We start from the raw sequence: 20341 nt of genomic DNA, 5'->3' as shown, positions 1-20341 counted from the left end.
CGTATTATAAATTCTTATTCACTTGCTATGCTACTCCTTCAACAGTAAACGGTACGTTGGCTACCAAGACAAGAGGACCAACGCACCCCAAGTGCTGCTCTCGGGGGGTTTCCACGCAAGGCTGATCTGTTCACTTCTGCCTCCAGCAGAATGCACCCTATGCTCTCCGACACGAGAACCGGAGGAACGCAGAGATTTAGCACGATTTTTTTTTCCCCAGGAACACAAATTTCACCATATTCCTCATGTGGATGCAAAGTTCCACAGGAAAGCTGGACGTAACCCTACCATTGGGTTCACGAACCCTTTGAGGCAGCCCACTGACTCGCTGGAAAGCAAAAAATCACAAACATCACCACAAGGATTAGATTTGGGTTTGGGTGGGTAGCCATCTTCTCCATTTTACCAAAATTTCCGTTTTTCCCATCTTGCATTAGGATGAAACTGAAGCTTTTTTCATTCTAAAGTCCGTGTGCTTAAAAAAAAAGGCCTGAGGTACTGCTGAAAATCAGAGAAAACCCACATCACTTCCTAGTTGGGACACCCTCCTGGAACATAGAAGATCCAGCTGAATGCTGTATCTGAGATGCATTTCCCTCTGTCTCTCCCAATACATAGATCAAACTCATCTGGCTCAATTAATATTTAATTATCCACACAAAAGGGATCAACTTCCACAGAACAGATAGAGGGCATGTTGGATAGCGCAATGCAGCTTCGTTCAGCAAAAGTAGTTCAGGACCTGAAAACAGGCTGCATTACTTTTGAGTTCGGAGCTCTCGCACATGGCACTTTCATCTCTGTTCCCAAAAGAAATTGTGCCTACCTAGTCAAAATGCAGAGGAATTCAATCTGGAATTCTTGTACTCTTGGCTATTCCAGAGTGTCTCTTTCTCATTTTAAAAAAAAAAAAAAAAAAAAAAAAAAAACCCACCAAACTATTTTTAGATTTTAAGAACATTATTCTTAAAAAAGAACATTAAAGCCTGGAGCTGTGTTTCTTCATGAAGTTGCTAAAGGTAAAGCTTCATGAGAGCTAATCCAATACCAGACCTGAAACACCAACACCTATTGCATCCAAACTGAGCGATCAAGAATTTTTTCGGTTTACATTGGTCGATTGAAAAATGCCTGATGAATATTTTCTAGTTGGAAAAAGATAACTTTAAAGAGATACCCAAACACTGATGATGTTTTTGAAAAACGAAGAAGCATCAGCTGTTGGAAGCCTCTGAATATGGAGGCTCAGTATAAGAGATGCTTTCTAAGCGTTCATTTGGCAGCTGTGGCGTACACTTGTGTTTCAACCTTGAAAGGCTCTGGGCCACTTCAAAACAAGGGCAAAACAAGAAACCACATATACATGGTTAAAAAAAAAAAAAAAAAAAAGAGATGAAAACACCCATTTGGGTTCCTTAGATCTGCAAAATTTCTCCCCTAGTACACTGTTGTTCCCAGATTATCTACCAGTCAAATGAAAACACTGGGTACACACTTGATCATTTGATTTTTGCTTCCTCATATGCATTTACATACCCGCACAAATAAACCTTTCAAATTCGAGGTAAGGCGAAGCAGATATTCCCTCCGCTGCTCCGTTGCGCTTAAATAAAATGCCAACGTGCTATATAAAATCCCCCACTGTGTGGAGATCCAGGCAAAATTCCAAGCACGATGGGGTGGGGTGAGGATGTTTTTGTTCAATTTCTTGCTTAGACTAGATTCTCTCATGCCCTTACGGTTGTACGTACAGAATCTTCCCTCTGTGATAAAAAGGGGCCTAACAGTGTCGCCTATTGCAAAACAGCTTTTCTTCACCGGGTCAAAACCCTCGCAAAAGTCCCTGCATAAGCGTCTGCTCGCAGCTCTAAATATCATTTCCGTTTGTAGCAATTGGTCTTGCTCACATACAACGTCGGTTAAAATGCAAAACATATGCAAAATGAGGGAGTGAAAAATTCACCAGTAAATATACTTTGTATAGGTTAAATTCTTCCTCATATTGGAGTAATTCCTCGCCCTGCAAGTAGTCGCACACGTTTCAGTGGGGTAACTCGCGTTATACCAATTAAGATTAAAGAAGGGGAGGGGAAATAACTGTAAAGCAGGTTATGTCATAATTATGCAGAACCACGGACATCTTTCCTCTTAAAGGAAAGAAAAAAACCAAACAAAAATAAATAGCTGCCTACAATTAAGGCCATTAAAAAGAAATTACCTCAGGCAGGAGGCTGAAGCAGCGGGTACGCTATACCTTGCAATTCAACCGTTTACGAACGAGAGACCAGACACACGGAGAAAGTGCCCTGGAAAACTGGGTGTGGCTGGACAATTCACATTTTTACCCAATTATTTTGCATCAGCATCGCTGAATTACTACCGATGGTACAAAAGCCGGCAACGTATCTCCCTACGATTGTTTATAACCCAATGTAAGAAACATCTCTGGGAAAGCGACCTAAAGGTTTATAACCCTGCGTCTGTATCGCTGGAAGAAAAAGGAGCAGCAGCACGCAAGTTGAGGCGATAGCATCGTGTGCAGGTTTTATATTTCTTCTGTCACAACAAACTGCTCTCTTTCTCGGGGGGAGCCGCAGGGAAACCCGTGCTCAGAAGCATCCGCTGCCTAACGAAGCCAACTTCCACTGAACCACAAAAAAAAAAAAAAAAAAAAAAAAAAAAAAAAAAAAAAAGAAAGAAACAACCCTCTGCTTAACCACCCGGTTCAGTTATCACCACGTTATCAATTCCCACATCGAGACAGAGAACACCCTGGCTTACGGCGTACCAGCGGGCTGGCCACCGGGCTACTGAGCCGCCCGCCACCACCAGCACTAAAATCCCTCTCCGGCTTGCTGCACCTCGCTCCCCCCCGTACCGCCCCGACCCAAACCACCGCTCCCAGCCCCGGCTTTACCACCACCACCACCACCCCCCCCCGCTCCCAGGATGGCGGGATGCGGGAGCCGCCTTCCGAGCCCGCATCCCCGGGCTGCCGCCTCCCGGCGGGTCCCGGCCCCCGGCCCGCACCTTCTTGGGTCTTTTCCTCTTCTGATTACCGCCGTTACACTTCTCCCCGCCGTCGCTTTTCTGGGCCGTCTCCTCGTTCATCCTTCAGCGAGCGGGTTTGGCGGTGCCGAGCCGTGCCGTGCCGTGCCAGCCTCCAGCCGCCCGGCCCCTGCCGAGGGTGGGACCCGCCGGGGGCGGGCCGAGCGCCGTGACCACGGCAACGGCGGCAGCGGGGCGGGGACCGGCGGAGCCCCGGCGACAAGCGGCGGGATGGGATGGAGCACGGCGGGGACAAGTCCGGCCCCCCCACCCCCGGGCACAGCCGGTTGTGCCCCGGGAAAAACGTTGGTAGCATCACGGAGGGGTTTGGGGTGGAAGGGAGCGGTACAAAGGGCATCTAGCCCGACCCTACACCGCAGCCATGGCTTCAACTCGAGGGGTTGCTCAAGAAGGGTTCCAGGGATGGGGTATCTACCCCCGTGGCGCAGCAGTTGTTCTCTCCCCGCTCGAAACGCGCCCGCAAAGGTGAAATTCTAGTGGTAAAACGCACGCTATGCCCTTCTTTCATCTGCCAGAAAGAATAAATATCACCCTCTGAGGTTCCGGGCCTGGTGCACTTGTTGAGCAGAGATTTGTTATTTGCTTTATTTTAAGAAAGGAACTAAGAAACAAAGAGATTTGCGGAGGAAAGAAGTGTTTCTGTCCAGAAAGGGTTGCGCCCTCCTTAGAAATGACAGAACAGCCCTTGGGAAGGCACCAGTGCTTCTCCCTGCCTGGCTGCGGTCAGGGAAGGGACATCAGGCGGTTCTGCACCAGGTGCTGGTAACAAACACGCCCCATCCTCATCCCAAAACACATACACATGAGCGAGGCTTTGAGCCAGGACTGTAACATCTCGGAGATGATTCACGGTCGGTATTAAAACAGACAATGGCAGCATGATTAGCACAGCATAAGGCAACAGTTTGTACTGCTCAAGTAAATCACCTCCTCTTTGTTTTGAAGGAATAATACAGCAACATTCACATGTAAATGCATGTGACAATTGCAAACGCATTCTTCTATTTCTTCTGGTGACTATGTTAAAAAAAAAACCAACAAACCACCAAACCTGTTCCACTGACAACTGAACACCCAAGTAACTTGCCCTCCTTCTCAAACTGTAGTGAAGGCTGGGAACAAAAGGAAAAAGTCACTTTAACTGCTTGCTCGGCAGAGGAGAGGTTGGACAAAGTGGAAAAGACCCAACGAGGCACGAATACGCTCTCCCACAATCGCGCTGGCTGCTAACACAACAAACATCTGCAGCACAAAAACAATGTGAGCAGTGTAACAATCTGAAAATCCTTTTTTTTCTTTTTTTACTTTAAGAGTGACTTCTTTGTTACTGCTAGCAGTAGTAAATTCTACACTAAAAGCAAAATAACTCATGTAAAAGTAAAGGGAGCTACAAATCCTGACGAAGGCGGGTGCTATACAACACTGCATCTGTTATGCCATAATTAGAGCTGCAATCACAGTCACAGCGAGTATTTTGGGGAAGACATACAACAGTCATTTGTTATCAGCATCAGACATTCATGGAAATCATTTGTGAAACCTGTGAAGATGTGGTTATTGTTTTAATTTACAAAGCAGCCGACTCTGCACACAAACGCTGTTTTTAAAGACGGAGGTCACCTCCCCTTTTGCATTTGAGACAAATTTTGCACACATTCATCCCCCTCCCCAGCCCTTTTTTCATACAAAACTAAGCCTTTTACAGTCTTGGTCTGATATTTGTTTATTCCCACTAAGAAGCGATCCTTGGATTAAGGCAGATTGTTGAAGTACGTGGCAATGACTATTGTAAGAAGAAAACGCACAATACATGTTTCTTGCAAAATTAAAAAAGACAAAAAAACCAAAAACACTGGTATTTCTGAATGTCAATACAGAGAAAGCTTAAACCTCACACGATGGTTCTGAAAACTCAGAGGTGACGGTGCAGTGGCGTAAATGGGATGAAGAACACGGATGCTCACTCTCAGCCAAATCCATCGCTTGGGCCTCTGTCCCTAGAAGAGATGGGACTTGCCACTACACTTTTAATTCTGTATTTATTTCAGTCTTCGAAGTGGAAAAGAATCAGGACACAGGATTGCAGGAGAATCCCATGACAGCCAGGAAAAGGACCAGATTTTCCTGAGAGACCTTTATGATTGAAGGCTTGATGCCTTGTGACAGGAAGAAGCGGCTGGGAAGTCACCGTGAGTAGCAAAAGGCCAGCGCCCCTGGGAGGCAGCCAGTGTAAGGTGTGAGGAAGGAGCGAGAAAGACACAGTTTGAGGATTTTCCATTTCACAGTGCAAGTTTTCTAGTTCTTTGTACTCCATCCTCGCAGAAGTCCGTGCCAGGGTGAAAACAGAGGGGGAATTAAGCAGTGGTTAGCTAGAAAGCTAGAATGGCAAGAGTAGGATCCCTCATGGTAAGAGACCAGCCCGTAATTGCCCATCATCAAGCCGCACATTTCTCTCCGGATCTTTTCTTTTTCCTCCTATCAATACACAACAGTTGCACACCACTCCCTGTGAAATCAAGCGTACGGTGCGACAGCACCCACAAACAAAATACCGGAAAAGCCTTTTGTGAGAAGTATCTCAAATACTTATCGATGACAGCAGCGCAAACTCACACGTACAAATTTACTGAAGGACAACCACCTCTTTAACCTGAACTGCTCTTAGCCCATGTCCCCACAACCCGGGCATCCACCTTTGGGAACACAGTTTTAGGTGTAGTCAAAGAAAATAAATGCTCTTGTTCAGTAACAATGCGCCAGTACGCTTCATTTCCCACAATCCCAGAAATCCAGCATGAAACCGCACCAACCTACCAACCAGGGAGTCACGGCTGCTGTGAATTCACAATAGGTTTAATAACTGCGTAAACTCAGGTCTAATAACCACACAAGCCATCTCAAAAAAAAAAAAATGCCCCAACACCCCAGTAGATCCTAAATAGTCAAGACTGCTGAAGGCATTCTTCTTCATTTAAAGCACTTAGAAAAAAAAATAAAATTATAGCACGTGGATTGCATTTCCTTCACAAAGCAGAATTTATTAGCTGAAAAAACACGTAGACATAATCGAACTTCTAATAGGGAGAATTGCACAGGAAGTAATTTTTAACTCACTTGAAACAGAGGGCTGCAGTCACGTACACCATCACCCCTCAGCAGTTTATAAAAGGGACATCCTATCTCCAACCCGTATCTCTCAACCCACAGAACCGAGTGCAGGATCAACAGCTAGTAATTTATCACCAGGCCGTTCCCACGAAAGAGGGTTTAGATGACCAGGTAGATTAGCGTGTGGGAACTTCTCACGGATATATCCTGTCGGTTCTGTTGTTTCGAGGCCTGTGTTCATCACACCTAAGCCCAGGTGCTTAGCTCAAGTGCCTTAATCCACCCAACATCTGAATCACATTCCAGTGAACAGCCTTTCAGGTTAACAACGTACAATTACCTCTCTTCATACAGCTTTGATGAAGGGGATCCCACCCCGGCTTAAATTTACTTTATGGAGCTGAACAGAAAACATGCACCAAAAGCATGAAGCAACTCTCAGAGTTCTTCAGCAAAGTGCTGGCCAGCCTCTCCGCAAACATTGCCAGAAACTTCTTGTAGTACGTTCGCAGGAACGGCAGCAGTAATAAACGAATCCCTTTAATGCGATAAGCGCGGTCAGTTGGAAGGGCTTCCTTCCTGAGTTTTGCCTGGGTGTTTCCCAGACCTAGGCCCCTCGCTCCCAAATGCATTCATGCAGGCACGTAAACCAAAGCCAAAGAAGAACGTCCTCTTTACAACTGTTGGCAGATGACGGTAGCCTGCGCTGCGCTCTGCGATGCTGCAGTTGGATCGCGGCTGCTGTGTAAGCTATCGGGCTTATAACTAAGCTCAGGCATGTCTACACGGTCACTAGCTTCCCTTCTTCTATCATGGAAGTCGTGCTTTCCTAGGAGAAAATAATCATCATCTTTTTCCAGAGTCATCCCTTATGGTATCATTCCTAGTTACTTCCACAATTAAAAAAATTCAGTCCTACGAGGTCAGCTCTATTCCCACTGAATTCAACACCAGCAGATCCATACAATTCACATGTCTAAAATCCCACCGTTGCAACAAACAACAAAAATGAAAAACTTATAGTTCAACTAGGACTTCTTTCTACACATTGACCTCGCTTCATATTCTGCACCTGTGCTATCTATACTTTAAAAAAAAAAAATTTAAAAAATAATCGTAAGTCAGAACACTTCCACGTCGCAGATTTTGGAGACTGAAGACTCAGGAGGACTTACGAATGTGTACAAATACCTGACTTGAGAGGGTAAAGACGACTGAGACAGGCTCTTCTCAGTGGTGTTCAATGACAAGAGACCATGGGCACAAACTGAAATACAGATTATCTAGATAGACTATGAATTCTTAATCCTTAGAAACACTCGAAACTTGACCGGACACAGCTCTGAGCAACCACCTGCCCCAGCTGACCCCTCCCCACCTCGACTGTTCTGCGATGCCACAAATACAAAGCCTTGATTCTGCAGCTGTTTGAAGAGTACATTGTCTTTAGTAGTTCTTAAAGGCATTAAAATACACAGGTGTTCCAGTTGAATAACTACCAATAATTTAATTCTTTAAATGGTGACACCTATATTTTGTCAGTTGCTTCTATGTTTAGCACTATACAAAAAAAAAAAAAATCCCCTCTAAATATCACGTGCAGCAAGTGCTCTGTATCTATTGAGCACTACGCCACAGATGATCATCTGGGATTTTATCGACTCGCCACTACAGGAGTTTCTGCTGGTTACCTTGAGCTGAACGCTCAGCTTCCATCTGTCCCACCCTGATAAGAGACGAACAATAGAGGGAATCGGAGGCAGATGAAAAAGCTGTCTATGGTTTACCAGTGAAATCATTAAACCAAACTGTGGTAGGAAAGAGTCAAAGTAAGCATTTAATTCTACCAAAAAAATCTGAACAAATTATTTTTATGATGATGAAATTAAGTTAAAGAACACATATCACAGAAATAAGCATTTTTACACGCTGTTAAATAACTGTTCCCTATTTGTTCCCTCCTCAATGAATACAGCACATATAGAATCAGTATCAGAGAAACAAAAGGTGCAAGCACCAAAAAAAAACCCAAATAGACCAAGGAAAACATTTTTACCCTGCTCAACCGAATATGAAATGATTTTTTTTTAACTTGGCAGGCACATTATATTTTTTCCCCCCCTGCAGTTTGCTCTGTGTAAAAATGCTGAGAGAAATCCTGGCCCTGATAAAGACAAAGGGAGTTTCATTACTGACTTCATCCAGCATAGCCAACCATTGCCATTTAAACACAAAAATATCTCCTACTAATACAACGATCATCCTTATGCAAGGAGCAAGCAGGGCTTTAATATATAAAACTTGACTCAGAGACCACAGAAAATATTTATTATTTTGTTTAATGCAAAGCGGATACAACCCAGTCTCCTTGGTACGAAAGGACTTATTTCTTGACAGAGGGGGTGAAACAACAACAGGATCTAACTGGCCAATTCATATCAATTTAATTTCATTTTCCCCAGCGTATTTTCCAGTTCTCAGCATGGAAAAGGAACTACGATGGAAGACCAACGGTTGAACCACTTGTCAATGCCCGCTGCTGACAGATACTGAGCAGATTAACCACATGGCCGCAAACTCTTGGCTACCTGTGTCTGAGTGAGGACACACAGCAATAGTTCAGGCAAGGAGGACTTGAAGCAGAGGCCTGAGGTGCGGTACAGGTGGGTGCCCAACCTGCCGAGAATCCAGACGGCTCCACTAAGGGACCTGAGCAGGACCTATCATTCCAGACATTTGCTACCTCAAGCACAATGCTGGAAACAGTCTTACTTTTTTCTTATACCTAGCTGAGAATGGGACCAGGGAAGAGGAAGAGATGAACAATCTTTACAACGAGAAAAGTTGAGGTTCTAGCCCAAAATATAACTAAAAAAAAAAAAGGCAGCACAGTGACCAAAGAGGTGAGTCAGTGTTTGTTCTACTAATACTGACTGTAATATCTTAATAAGCACATTCCTCCATCCATTCCTCCAACCACGTGTCACAATTTTTCATTAAAAATAACCTATTACATGGCATTTAAGAAATATCGGAATGTTACAGAGTTTCCATCTAAAACATGTGGCAGCGACCTTTCTTTAATCCGGATTGAAGTTACCCAGCTATGATTGACCTGGTAATACACCTTCTCAGAATAGTCAGACAGCCAAGAAATAAGTACCAAGCCATCTTCCAAGAAGTACATCTGATGCGTACTTCCATTCTTTTAATAGATTATGTCTGAAAAAAAGAAAACTAATTTTTTTTTTTTTTTTTTTAAATCCCAGGTCCATTTTCCTTCCAGTTTCCAAATTCAGCACCGCGGCCGTGGACAGCAGCACGAACCCAGCCCCTCATCCTACCCATGGCGGAGGCACCTTCCAGTCGTTGGCTTCCTTGGCTCGAGCCTCCTAACACCGGCACAAGACAAAAAACCTCTCATTGCTCGTTTCCACGCAGTAAATATTTCCGTGGCTAATCCACTTGGGTGGCTCATTTCCCCAGGTGAGTATCTGTTGTTGGTAGCAATCTCAAAACAAAGACGATACCTAGCTGCGTGTTCTCGGTGTGAAGGAACAATATGTAGTACTCTCTCGTCATCAAATATACCACAGTTGATGATGCACAGTAATACTGAAAATGTGTATTACAAAAAAGGTTCTTCTTTCAAATGTAAGTATTTCCAAATTGTGAAAAATTGACATCTGAGCTTGATACAGTCAACAACTTGTATATGTGTTTAAAAAAATAATATATATATTTAATTACTTGCCTCTATTCTTTGTTGCTTCTATCGTCTAAAAAAAAGTGTCATTCCATGGAAGTGGCAAGGAACAATCAATATTTAAGATTTTTCAAATGGGATTCTCAACAGTCTTTAAACACTGATGAAAGTCAAATCAGCAGTGCTATATGCTGGAATAAATCTGAGACCACCTATTCAAATACTCATTAAAAAGTAAGTAATGCAGTATGCAAATGTGACGCTTTTTTTTTTTTTCCGCTAGAAAGTGCATTATTCATGTCAAGCCAGCAAACTCGCTAGATGAATAATTGTTTAAAGAAAGAATTGACTTTAAAACAGGTGGTTATTTTCATGGAACACTAAGTTACTTTTACTTTGTCCTTCAGTATTAACATGAACTGTTTGCTGGGATTATACAACATTTCTAGCATTATCCGCATGAAAATTGTCAGCCAAGTTTTGCAGAGGTACGATTGCATAGTTTGAAGTGCTCCACAAAACACGGACACAGCAAAGAGTCACATACAAACTGGTAGTCGAAACACAGACTGAAAAATTGTCATACTGCGAAGAACAAATTCCTCTCCGCGCTTGTAGCGTGCTGTAGATTAAAATCTATAAACTGAATGCGCAGTTTTCTGCCCAGTGGGAGCTGCAAATTGATTGTTTGCATTAGCCATCCATCTGGTAGTTACAATTGAGTGTATGTGACCTCACATAACACCTCTGTTTAGAAGACATCACACTTCAGCAAGGAAAGAGGCTCTCGCGTACCTTGCGATTATCATGCTGGTCACATGCTCCATGGCGATCGCCATAGTAACCAGACACTTACCATGGACACTTTCTAGCTAGAAGCATTCTTCTCCTATGCCTTGAATTTTTATTCTTTGGGTAATTGTTAGTTTATGTTTTCTTTTGGACTAAAGGACTCAAGTTTTTTGCGTTCCTTTGCAAAAGCAAAGATTACCCCAAAGGAAACCCAAAATCAGTTATAACAGGAAGGAAAATTAGAATAAATGTTTATGTTATGGGTTCTATAAAATACAATAGCTCGTATCATTTAAAACGGACAAACTGCAAGAGAAACGTGTCATATTTTCAGCAGAATGTAACAAAACAAGAGAACGATTTTTTCTTTCCAGGTACTCAAATAAGCCTCTAAGGTTGAAATTATTACAGGTATAGCTGGTAGTTATGACTGTTATATACAACCTTCTCTCGCTAGGTACTGTTTTCATTTTTTTGTAAAATATCCCGATCAAACTTCCACCTCTTGGGTTTAAGGGGGATTTTTATACTGACTGTCTCAAGATGACCTCAAAACATTCATCTGAAAGAGTTCAGCTATTAAAGATTTTACATCCACATGGATCAAAAAGCACAAAATGGGCAACAGGATCGCCAGCACCGGGGGAGCAGAAGCAGGACTGAATCCGGGAACGGCACTGGTGGCACAGGAGGAGCAGAGAAGCTACACCGTGAGGTTGAAAAAGGGGATACGGACAGAAGAGCCAGTGCTTCCTAAAGCCTAGTGAACTCCAAAACCATCAAGATCTACAATCAGCAGAAGTTTTGAAACGCTTTAGACAAACTGTGTAGCGGCTCACATACAGAGTACAAAGCTGCTGCCGTTATTGCTAAGAAGGAGCAGATGGTTGTTCCAGAAGTCAGGATAAGTTAATAGCAATGGTATCCATGTAACCTTAATACTACCTGTGTTAACTATGATACAATCATATCATTGCATATCTTTTATTTCACTAGAACCATCTGGCTCAGGGCTTACACTAAGGCATCAAGAAGAGCTACAGAGTGAGGGCATCTCTTACCCAATTTGCAGATATTTTTGGAGAAATTGAAAGACATACATGGTCTACGGCACCATAGGACTAGGAAGAGGATGGTGGCTCCACAACTAGGACAACCAATCTTCACACCAGATAACAGGATTCATGCTGCTGCTGCTTCCGTCCCAGAGATCTTGTGATCTTTTCTTCAAAGGGTTAAAAAACTCTCGGGCATAATCAAAGTCAAGAGGACAGTTTATAACTGGGATCAGTGAGATGGAAGACACTGAAAAACACAAGTCCTCGGTTTCCTGAGCTAAGGATCCAAACAGTCAAAACTTTTGAACGTCATTTCTCTCTCTCTCTCTTTCAGCATCCCATCTATTGAATAGGAATAATTGTGTCTCGTCACTTAACAGAAATGTAATGATAATTAATTAATTTGTTTTCAGCTCTCTGGATATTACTTTGATGAGCACTATAGATGAACCCCCAAGGGAATAATAATTCTGTCTTCAAAGGGCGGGGGGGTGTTGAACAACACGTTGTAAATAAGGCCTAGGGCCACATATCGAACGACGAGAAGGAAACAAGCTATTGAACGGCTGTTCATTAAACACGTATCGTCTATTTTGTGCGCTGAGTACAGCAGGAGTTGGTGGAAAAAGTATTAGGGGCATGTGTGATTGAAGACTGTATCATGATGTATGCACGTGACTGGGCCAAACAAAGGTTGCAAGAGCATCTTCTAACTCTGCACGCTCACTGAACTGCTTTCAGTGTAGTTTTTAAGCTGATATACAAAAAATTAGTAAGGACTCAAAGATAACACAGGATCAGAGAGTAAGACATTCCGATTTGACAGTCATTGCCATTTTCAGTGATCTCCTGTCTTAGGTACATAGCTTTTACTTGATGATATCAAATCCACCATCAGAAACTTGTTAGAAACACAAAAGGGCCAGCAACAATTATTTCAGAAGAAGGAAAAAAAAAAAAAAAAGGCTAATTAACTGAAAATACATATTCCGCAGGCAAGACGAGGAAACGCAAGCTCTTCTGACTTCATCCCAACACTGACGCCAGCTCCTTTGGCTTTTATTAATCATTACTAGAGCAAATCCCCGACGCCCTACGAGCTTGCCAAATGGCTCCGACGCTACAGCATCCAATTGCTCAACTCCCTACGCCAACCCCGCCAAACGCCGCGCTGCCAACAGGGACGTAACTAAACGCATCCTATTACAAACTGATTTTTGTGAGCTGGACAGAGAATTATTAGCGCAGGACACACCAGCAGTTTGGGTCCGCCCACAAGCAAAGGAAACGATTCAGACATGCACGGCCGCCGCTTACAGTGCTGGGCTCTGCAGAAGGTCTCCACTGCCGTGCAAAGTCAGTTGACCTTTTATAAGATTTTACCGGAAAAAATCTTGATGTTTTCTTAACCAAGGAAGTCGCTGTATCACAAAATACCAAGACCTTGAACGATGGCTTTCTCCTAAAAATCTTCCCGTTCCATGCCCGCCTATACCGGCATCTTCCTGCACTCTGTTTTCCTTTTCCTGCCACCATGTTCCAATTTTGAAGCGGTTTAGTCAAAAAAATCTGGGACAGTTTCTTGCCTTGAGTGAAAAAGCACTTCCTCTAACTTTCAGAGAAAAACTGCATATCTATATATTTAGCAACAAAAACTGGAGTAAGATTTAACAAAGAATTTGTTCTTCCCCTTACTGCAAAATAACATTTCGGCATATCAATCTGACATTCTTCTGCTGAAAATCCACCTTGCTAGAAAATATTCTCTTTGGAACTGTACCAATATGTACTCAGTGAAATACACATTTTAAAAAAAAAAAAAAATCAGAGATACTTCTTTTTTTCACCAACAGGTATAGTACTTTGTTTAAAAAAAAAAAATATTTTAAAAATACCCACTTTCACAATATTAGCAAAAAATAGCATAGAAGAAATTGAGTTTCAGGTGGCCCTTGTACAGCTCTGCCCTCAGCAGAGCACAACCTTCAGTCAGATTTCAATTCAGTGAAGCATTTCATCCCATTTAAGTGCTTTTCTGTACCGTGATCATCTTAAAAATGCACGCTGGAGTGGGGTAATTATAACATAACCTTATACAGCAGCCTGCAAGCTTACCTATCCTGCAAATTAAAGCGTAAAACAATGAAAAACCATATCTGTGTAGGGTTTTTTTACCTCATTTAATTATCTTTAAACAATAAGTCTTTTTAGGTCAAAAGTCTCAAATAAGGAAGAAATGAATGCTGTTCGTTCCTAGAGACAACGGACACTTAGTAAACCGATCCTTCCTTATTTTATAATCCTGCTATTTCTCTCAAAAACCCATAGTCACAGGCTTTCTGAGTTGCACTGAATAGGCAGGACTCGCTCACCATATATAACAACTTCCAAGTAAATAAGATTTAAAAATCAAATCCATGACGAGTTTTAAGCATAAACATCAGTTTTAACATCAGAACGTACTTCCCCTACAGAGCTCGATTTTTGAAACACACTGGAAGAGTCTTTTTTTTTTTTTTTTTAATTAATTTCTGATTTTTGAAACACACTGGAAGCTGCCACTTCCTCTAAAGAAATTGCTAGTACCCTGCACATAGCAACCCTGCTCTCTCAGATTCACCTTAAGGTGATGGCACTTCTCTTACGACGTGGCAATTAACACTCCCACAGTGAGTAACAGGATGAATCACTCCAGCAATAGCAAAAAAAATAATCCAAGGAAAATGGCTACACTGTGTATTCTTCTGCCTTAAAATAGGCTTTTCCTTCACATGCTCTACTGTGAAGGCCCAAATACATTTGATCTTAGAATAATTTTTCTGTTCATAGTATCTTAAGCCAAAGCATATAAAGAAATGAATGCATTTATTTTTAAGGAAACCTGGCAGCGAAGAGCAAGGACAGTCTCCAGAGCGCTGCTTAGCCCGGAGCCAAGCCCACGGGGCGGCGTGGGACCACGACAGGCTGGTTTGGGGATGCTCCGGTGTCTCTCGGCAACCAGAGATGATTTTCACATCGTCATCCTCAATAAATGCTCTCCTCAAAAGCCCTGTTGGCATAACAGCTGCCCACACAGATGCTCGAGACGGATGTATCGCGGCAAGCTTAACTCGCTCTATCTGATTATCTTGGCAATCGGGAGAAATCTTTTCCTCGTTGTGTAAAATAGGGATGGGGTCCAGAGGGAGGTTAGACTCCTCCGCTGCGCACCACGAGCTCAGTTTAAACAAAAATAATCAAATAAATACAAATACAGTGCTGGAGAAACGTTAATCTGACGAAGCTCTGGAAGACGAAGGTCATCTTACAGATGCGAACAAGATGTAGAATAAATTTGCCCATAAAGAAAATCCAAAATCTTCATGGTCTGAGACACCTGCTGTCGGAAACGGAGGAGGAGAGCACAGAAAACCTGACTTGATTCTCAGACAGCAGGCTTTAAAAGCTTTACAGAAATTACCGGCTGTGCAATAAAAACCACTTTCACTCCACAGTAGCGACACTAAAACAGACTCGGGGGACAAAACGCTATGACAGTATTCTTTCAAACAAAACTCGGGTTTGCTGTTTAAATCCACCCTTGAGCCCACCCTTCATCCAAAGAGTCCGCTTCCCCGTAGAAGCCAGAGCTAAACTTCTGCTCAAGTCTCCATTAGTTCTGGAGCAGGGAAGGCGACCTCTTTCCCCTATTTTTGTGCATCATATTCCAAATTTCTTCTCTCCCTCCAAAACTATTTGCTAAACTCAATGCATTTACGAATAACTTTCTGGTTTTAAAAAAAAAAAAAAAAATACACACAACATTTTGGGTAATACACACTGTTTACCAAAATTATTTTGGTAAACGGTCCATATTTCGGTCAATTAAAGAAACCCAAAACATTGGTATCTTGAGAAGTACTAGTTCCTTTTCTTTAAACGTGAAACTGTTTTGCTGCAGTTGTGATGGTATTTGACAGTGGAGTTACGACACGGTAAGAAGTCCAACGTGGAAAGTCACCCAAAGCGGAGCGTGGGAGGGACCAAGGCCACCCGAAACGCCTTACGGCACAGGGACAGCTCTGCTGCAGCCACAAGAACCGCCGATACGCTTGGCCTTGAGGCAAGAGCGTGGAAGATACTGGTGTCAGTCACAACAAGAAATCTTCGAAAACAGACAAAAGAGAGGAAGAAAAATCAGAAAGCCAACGAACCCAAAGACAGTTCTACCCTTGTACCTCGTCGATGAAACTCAATGAAGTTAATGAAATAAATGAGTTGAACCGAATCTTAGAGTGAATCAAAGGAAACTCTGCAGAAAGACATTTGGCCTATCAGCTATGGGTTATAAATATAACGCTTGCTGGCGGATCAGCAAACAAACGCAACTAGGTGAGAAAAAGCCTGAAATACGTGAACGCAACTAAAGGAGGGCAAAACAGGTAGCAAATAAATTTGGATTATAAAATAAAAGAGTAACTTCCAGAGAAGTAAGCAATATACATTTATAGCATACGTTTTGTTGCATTTTTATGACAGGGATTTATTAATAAAGGGCTTCTTTTCCTTCTGCACCAACGTCAGGATTCTTAATGAGAACAGAAGGAATGTAAAATGTCTTTAGCATTGCTTTCTTGGAAAACCAGCTACAAGGGCAAAGACAATTTTGAAACCCAATCCAATTTGAACATCAGAGCTGAAATAACAGTTAAGAAAATGGTTTTACCTTTAACTGTAATTGCAAATTTTCATTTTGGAGACATACACAAAGTTTCCACATGCAGAATAATCAGAAAAGATAAACAAAACATTTTATGTAAAATAAATGGATGTCTTACCCTGCCAAGACGTAAAAATATTTCCTGGTGCCAGCAAAAATACTCATAAAATTTGGAATGTGAGACAACAGCTGGGAACAGTTAGCTACAGGAGAAGCAGACTGGTTTTGTAGTTATTTTGCAAATCAATGCACATAGTGGCAACCATAGGTTTTCATTTCCTCTGTGATAAGCCTTTCACAGGAAGAAAAAACTCAGCAGTATTTCTTTTTGCCACGCTTTGGAACCTACTATGAATTTCATAACTTTGTATTCAAAGGGTCTGAAACACTCTTTGAAGCACAAGAGCCAACACAAGATGGAAACTGCCGCCGAACGGATGAAAAGGTTCCTCAATCGCGTGGCAGCGTGAAAAAAAAAAAAAAAAACCAAACCATGCAGGTAGCACCAGCCTTGTCCTACTGTTGCAATGCTCACGCCAGATGTCTTTTTACTGACCAGATGACTTGGGTTTCTTGGTTCCTTTTCCTGCAGTAAGTCAGAAGCAGTCTCTCTGCAGGATGAATTTCTTCCTGCAGCAGATGCAAATCTGAGTTTCTCGCTCTTTGTTTCAGCAAACGCGTTCTTGCTTTTTACTACGTGGGATGGGAATCAAAGCCTGGTAAAAGACAATGACTTTTAATTCCACGCAAGCACCTACATGGCTAATAACCCTCAGCGGTTGTCCAGTGAGGTATTCCCTTCCTAACGGAGCAGACAAACGTTATTGAGACGCCAATACCCACAACTGTTTTCAGATCCTAAATGCAGAGGTAAGGGATTCTATCTAAAATACGAAGCGGAGAAATTAAAGAGGTTAATGCCAAACACACCCATTCTGTTTCAGCAGGAAAAGCTTCCAGTAATTTTTCACTTGATAACGCGGGTTTTATTTCTTCCCTGCAGTATCTATAACATTCGGAAAACACTCGGTGTTTTGATAACGTTTCAGAAAAGCGGAAAGTAAATTTTGTAACTCTTTGCTTCTTAGTTTCATTCAAATGTTTGCACTGCTGTGGTGGACATGAAACCTAGATACTATATCTGAATGAAATCAAGGCTATGGCGAGAAAAGGTGGAAAGCAAGCGGTAAGTCTGATTTCTCAACACAGAATTCAACATATTTCCTTTTTAAAACATAAAGCTAGCCTGGGTTTTAACCCATACTGCTGCATTACTCCAGGTGTACATGAACATCAACAGGCAAAAAACCCAATCATCTCACATATGGCTTATAATACAGGAGTACAAGTGCTCACTGTAGAAAGCGTATTTTTAAATATAAAGTTCATTTTGGGGCATAACACCACAAAATATTGCCTTGGTGAAGGCTTTTTTTTTTTTTTTTAAGCAATCCCTATGGTTGAAGGGATCACAGATGAAGGCGGCCCCTGCATTTTTCATACTGTTGTATATGATTTCATAACTTACATGATCTCACCAAAATCAAGGACCGGTGTTCGGTACAAGAGGACAATTAACCTTCAAGAAGACCACCTTAAGGCAAAGGATTCTTAAATACAGATAAAAATATTACCATTTCGTACTTCTGTCTCATCTGTTCACTTAGGCATCTTAATACACCGTAGTTTAATCGCATCAAAGAGTGAGATATCGCTGATATCATTAGAGGCCTGGCACAAATTCACCCAGAAAACACAAGTCAGCTCTCCCGCATCCAGCTCTACGTTAAACCAGGACTCCTTCCCTCAAGAAATGCTTTTTGGGGGCGGTCTCGCCAATCGATAGCATGCTTCGGAATATAAACCAGCCACATCTCCCCACCCACGGCTCCAAAGGTCACGCTGATTATAAGATCAGTGCTTCAGGAAGAATAAATCCAGGGATTTAGAAATTCAGCAGACATAGGAACTCCTGAAGGAAAGTCCGCTTTCAGCGGTCATCGATCTACCGAGGGCAGAGGGGAAAACCTGAGGTCTGCTAAGGCTAGGCGTGCCTGCGGTTCACGCTAACGTGCGGAGATTTGGACGGGCAACTCTAGAAGCGGCGGTGTTCCCCTGCTACACTTTCGTGAGCCCCGCGGACCCGGAAAACACAGGCTGCAGAAGAGAGCGGGCAGCTCAAGTCCAACAACTTCATGCACCGGAAGGGGCCACCAAGGCACCTCAAGGGGCGGCTGCGGGAAGACCCGAGCCAGCACAATCCTCCCTCCAGAAGACAGAAAACCATCTCGATATTTCTTTCCTGAAATGAGAGTACCCTGTTGTTTGCTACAATTCCTCCCTAGGTTCGTCATTTAAAGCGTTCTGACTTTTGTCAGACTCCTCCCGTCCTATGCAGAACTACTTCTGCCCTATTTTTCCCCCCTACAACCTCTTCCCTCCCTTCCACCTTCTGCTTCCCCTTCACAATTTCCCTTTTAGCTAAATCCAACCCAAACGCACATCTATGTTTAATACCAACACGCTGGGAGTGTTTGCCAACCCTCCCGCGGCTCGTTTGTTCTAGGCCTTCTGCTGCCCTGCATCTGAATCACCCATTTTGGCTGCAAACTCATCGGCAAAAGGACCGCCTGTTGTTCTAAATCCGTGCGGTGCCTCGCACCTACAGCCCCATTCTTCATTATTATAATAAACTCCATTAATGCTTTCGGTTTTCTCGCTTCTGGATTGCTGGATGCTCGCTTCGCGTGCCTTCTCTAATAAATCCTTAAGGTAAAAAATCACAACCGCCTTTGAATATCCGTTGAGCAGCGCGCATGATAAAGCCGAGCTTTGTGTTTGACGTAGAAACTCTGCGGAAAATCGTCGCTGTACATCAGCTACTACCAAACGTTACCCTGGGACTTCTGGCAGCTGAAAGTATATCCGCTCAGAAAAATACCCTTTACACTAGAAAAACTTCCCATGATTTTGGTTTTGGGATTTACTTTTTTTTTTTTTTTTTAAATATACTGTTTGCACAAGTTTAATTACAACCAATGCTGCGGGCAGCGACCAAAACATGTCCTGCAGGCTCTCCCCGCTCCAAGCATCATCTACGACGCTGACACATGCGTGGTCTCCCATCAGGGAGACCTCGACGTACCCTCTTCTCTCGGGCGATCTGCACAATTCCCGGTAACATCTGCAGCAATTCCCCACGCAGTTGGCGGGGAAAACCCAACCCTTGCCACAGGAGCAAGAGCTGCTGCAACCCAAACCCTGGCAGAGGGGCGGCGGTAGGAGGAAAGAACAGTGCGTTCCCAAACACAGCAGGACCCTCCAAGTTCTGCCTTCATCAATGAAAGCTTCTTTTCATTAAAGGGTGGAGAGAAAAAAAGAATTTAAAAAAAAAAAATCCCCTTTTTTTCTCTGGTCTTTGAAGGGCTTACATCATTGCTTCTTCGATTTCAGGATTTTAGTGAAAACAAGCTCTCTACCGGGCTGGTCAAATGACTGTTAACTAAGACCTCCTGGGAGCATTTAATCTATGCTTTTTTATTATTAATTGATGGTTAGGGTACCTTCTAATAATGACTCATCTAACAAAGAAACAAAAACACAGCAGAAACCCTCTCTGCTCCTACAATATTAATGTTACAATGAACCCGGGCATCTCTCCACCAAAGAAGTCACCATACCTTCCCCCCCGCCCCTAATTAGATCGAGGGCTTCCAAAGGAAAACTATAACGAGCTTTCTATATTGCAGAGAAAAATATTTTAACACTGCCATTTCATCCTACACATAAAAATAAAATTTCATCATCAAGTTTGTGTCCAACAGGTGCCTTGAATGTGAAGACAGGAACCATTTGTGAATAGGAACAGAGGTACACTTGCAGAGTTAATTAGGGAAAATAGTCGCACCA

General features: G+C 42.8%; 1 protein-coding gene across 14 annotated transcripts in view; it reads right to left on the bottom strand.

Annotated features, from left to right (window-relative positions):
- Positions 1-20341, bottom strand: part of ANK2 (ankyrin 2) — a 343812-nt gene that overhangs the window by 226153 nt on the left and 97318 nt on the right. For 9 of the 14 annotated variants that reach the window (XM_075750938.1, XM_075750941.1, XM_075750958.1 and 6 more), the window contains exon 1: positions 3031-3196. The exons of 4 other annotated variants lie outside the window; for them this stretch is intronic. In XM_075750938.1, coding sequence (XP_075607053.1) covers positions 3031-3111 — 81 coding nt within the window. In that variant the 5' untranslated portion in view covers positions 3112-3196. Of the gene's footprint in view, positions 1-3030; positions 3197-20341 lie in introns of those variants that run through there. One more of the 14 variants, XM_075750959.1, reaches the window with a different exon arrangement.

The sequence above is a fragment of the Balearica regulorum genome, chromosome 4 (genome assembly GCF_011004875.1).
Source record: "Balearica regulorum gibbericeps isolate bBalReg1 chromosome 4, bBalReg1.pri, whole genome shotgun sequence".
Taxonomy (NCBI): Eukaryota; Metazoa; Chordata; class Aves; order Gruiformes; family Gruidae; genus Balearica; species Balearica regulorum.
This window is presented reverse-complemented; position numbering and strand designations above follow the sequence as displayed.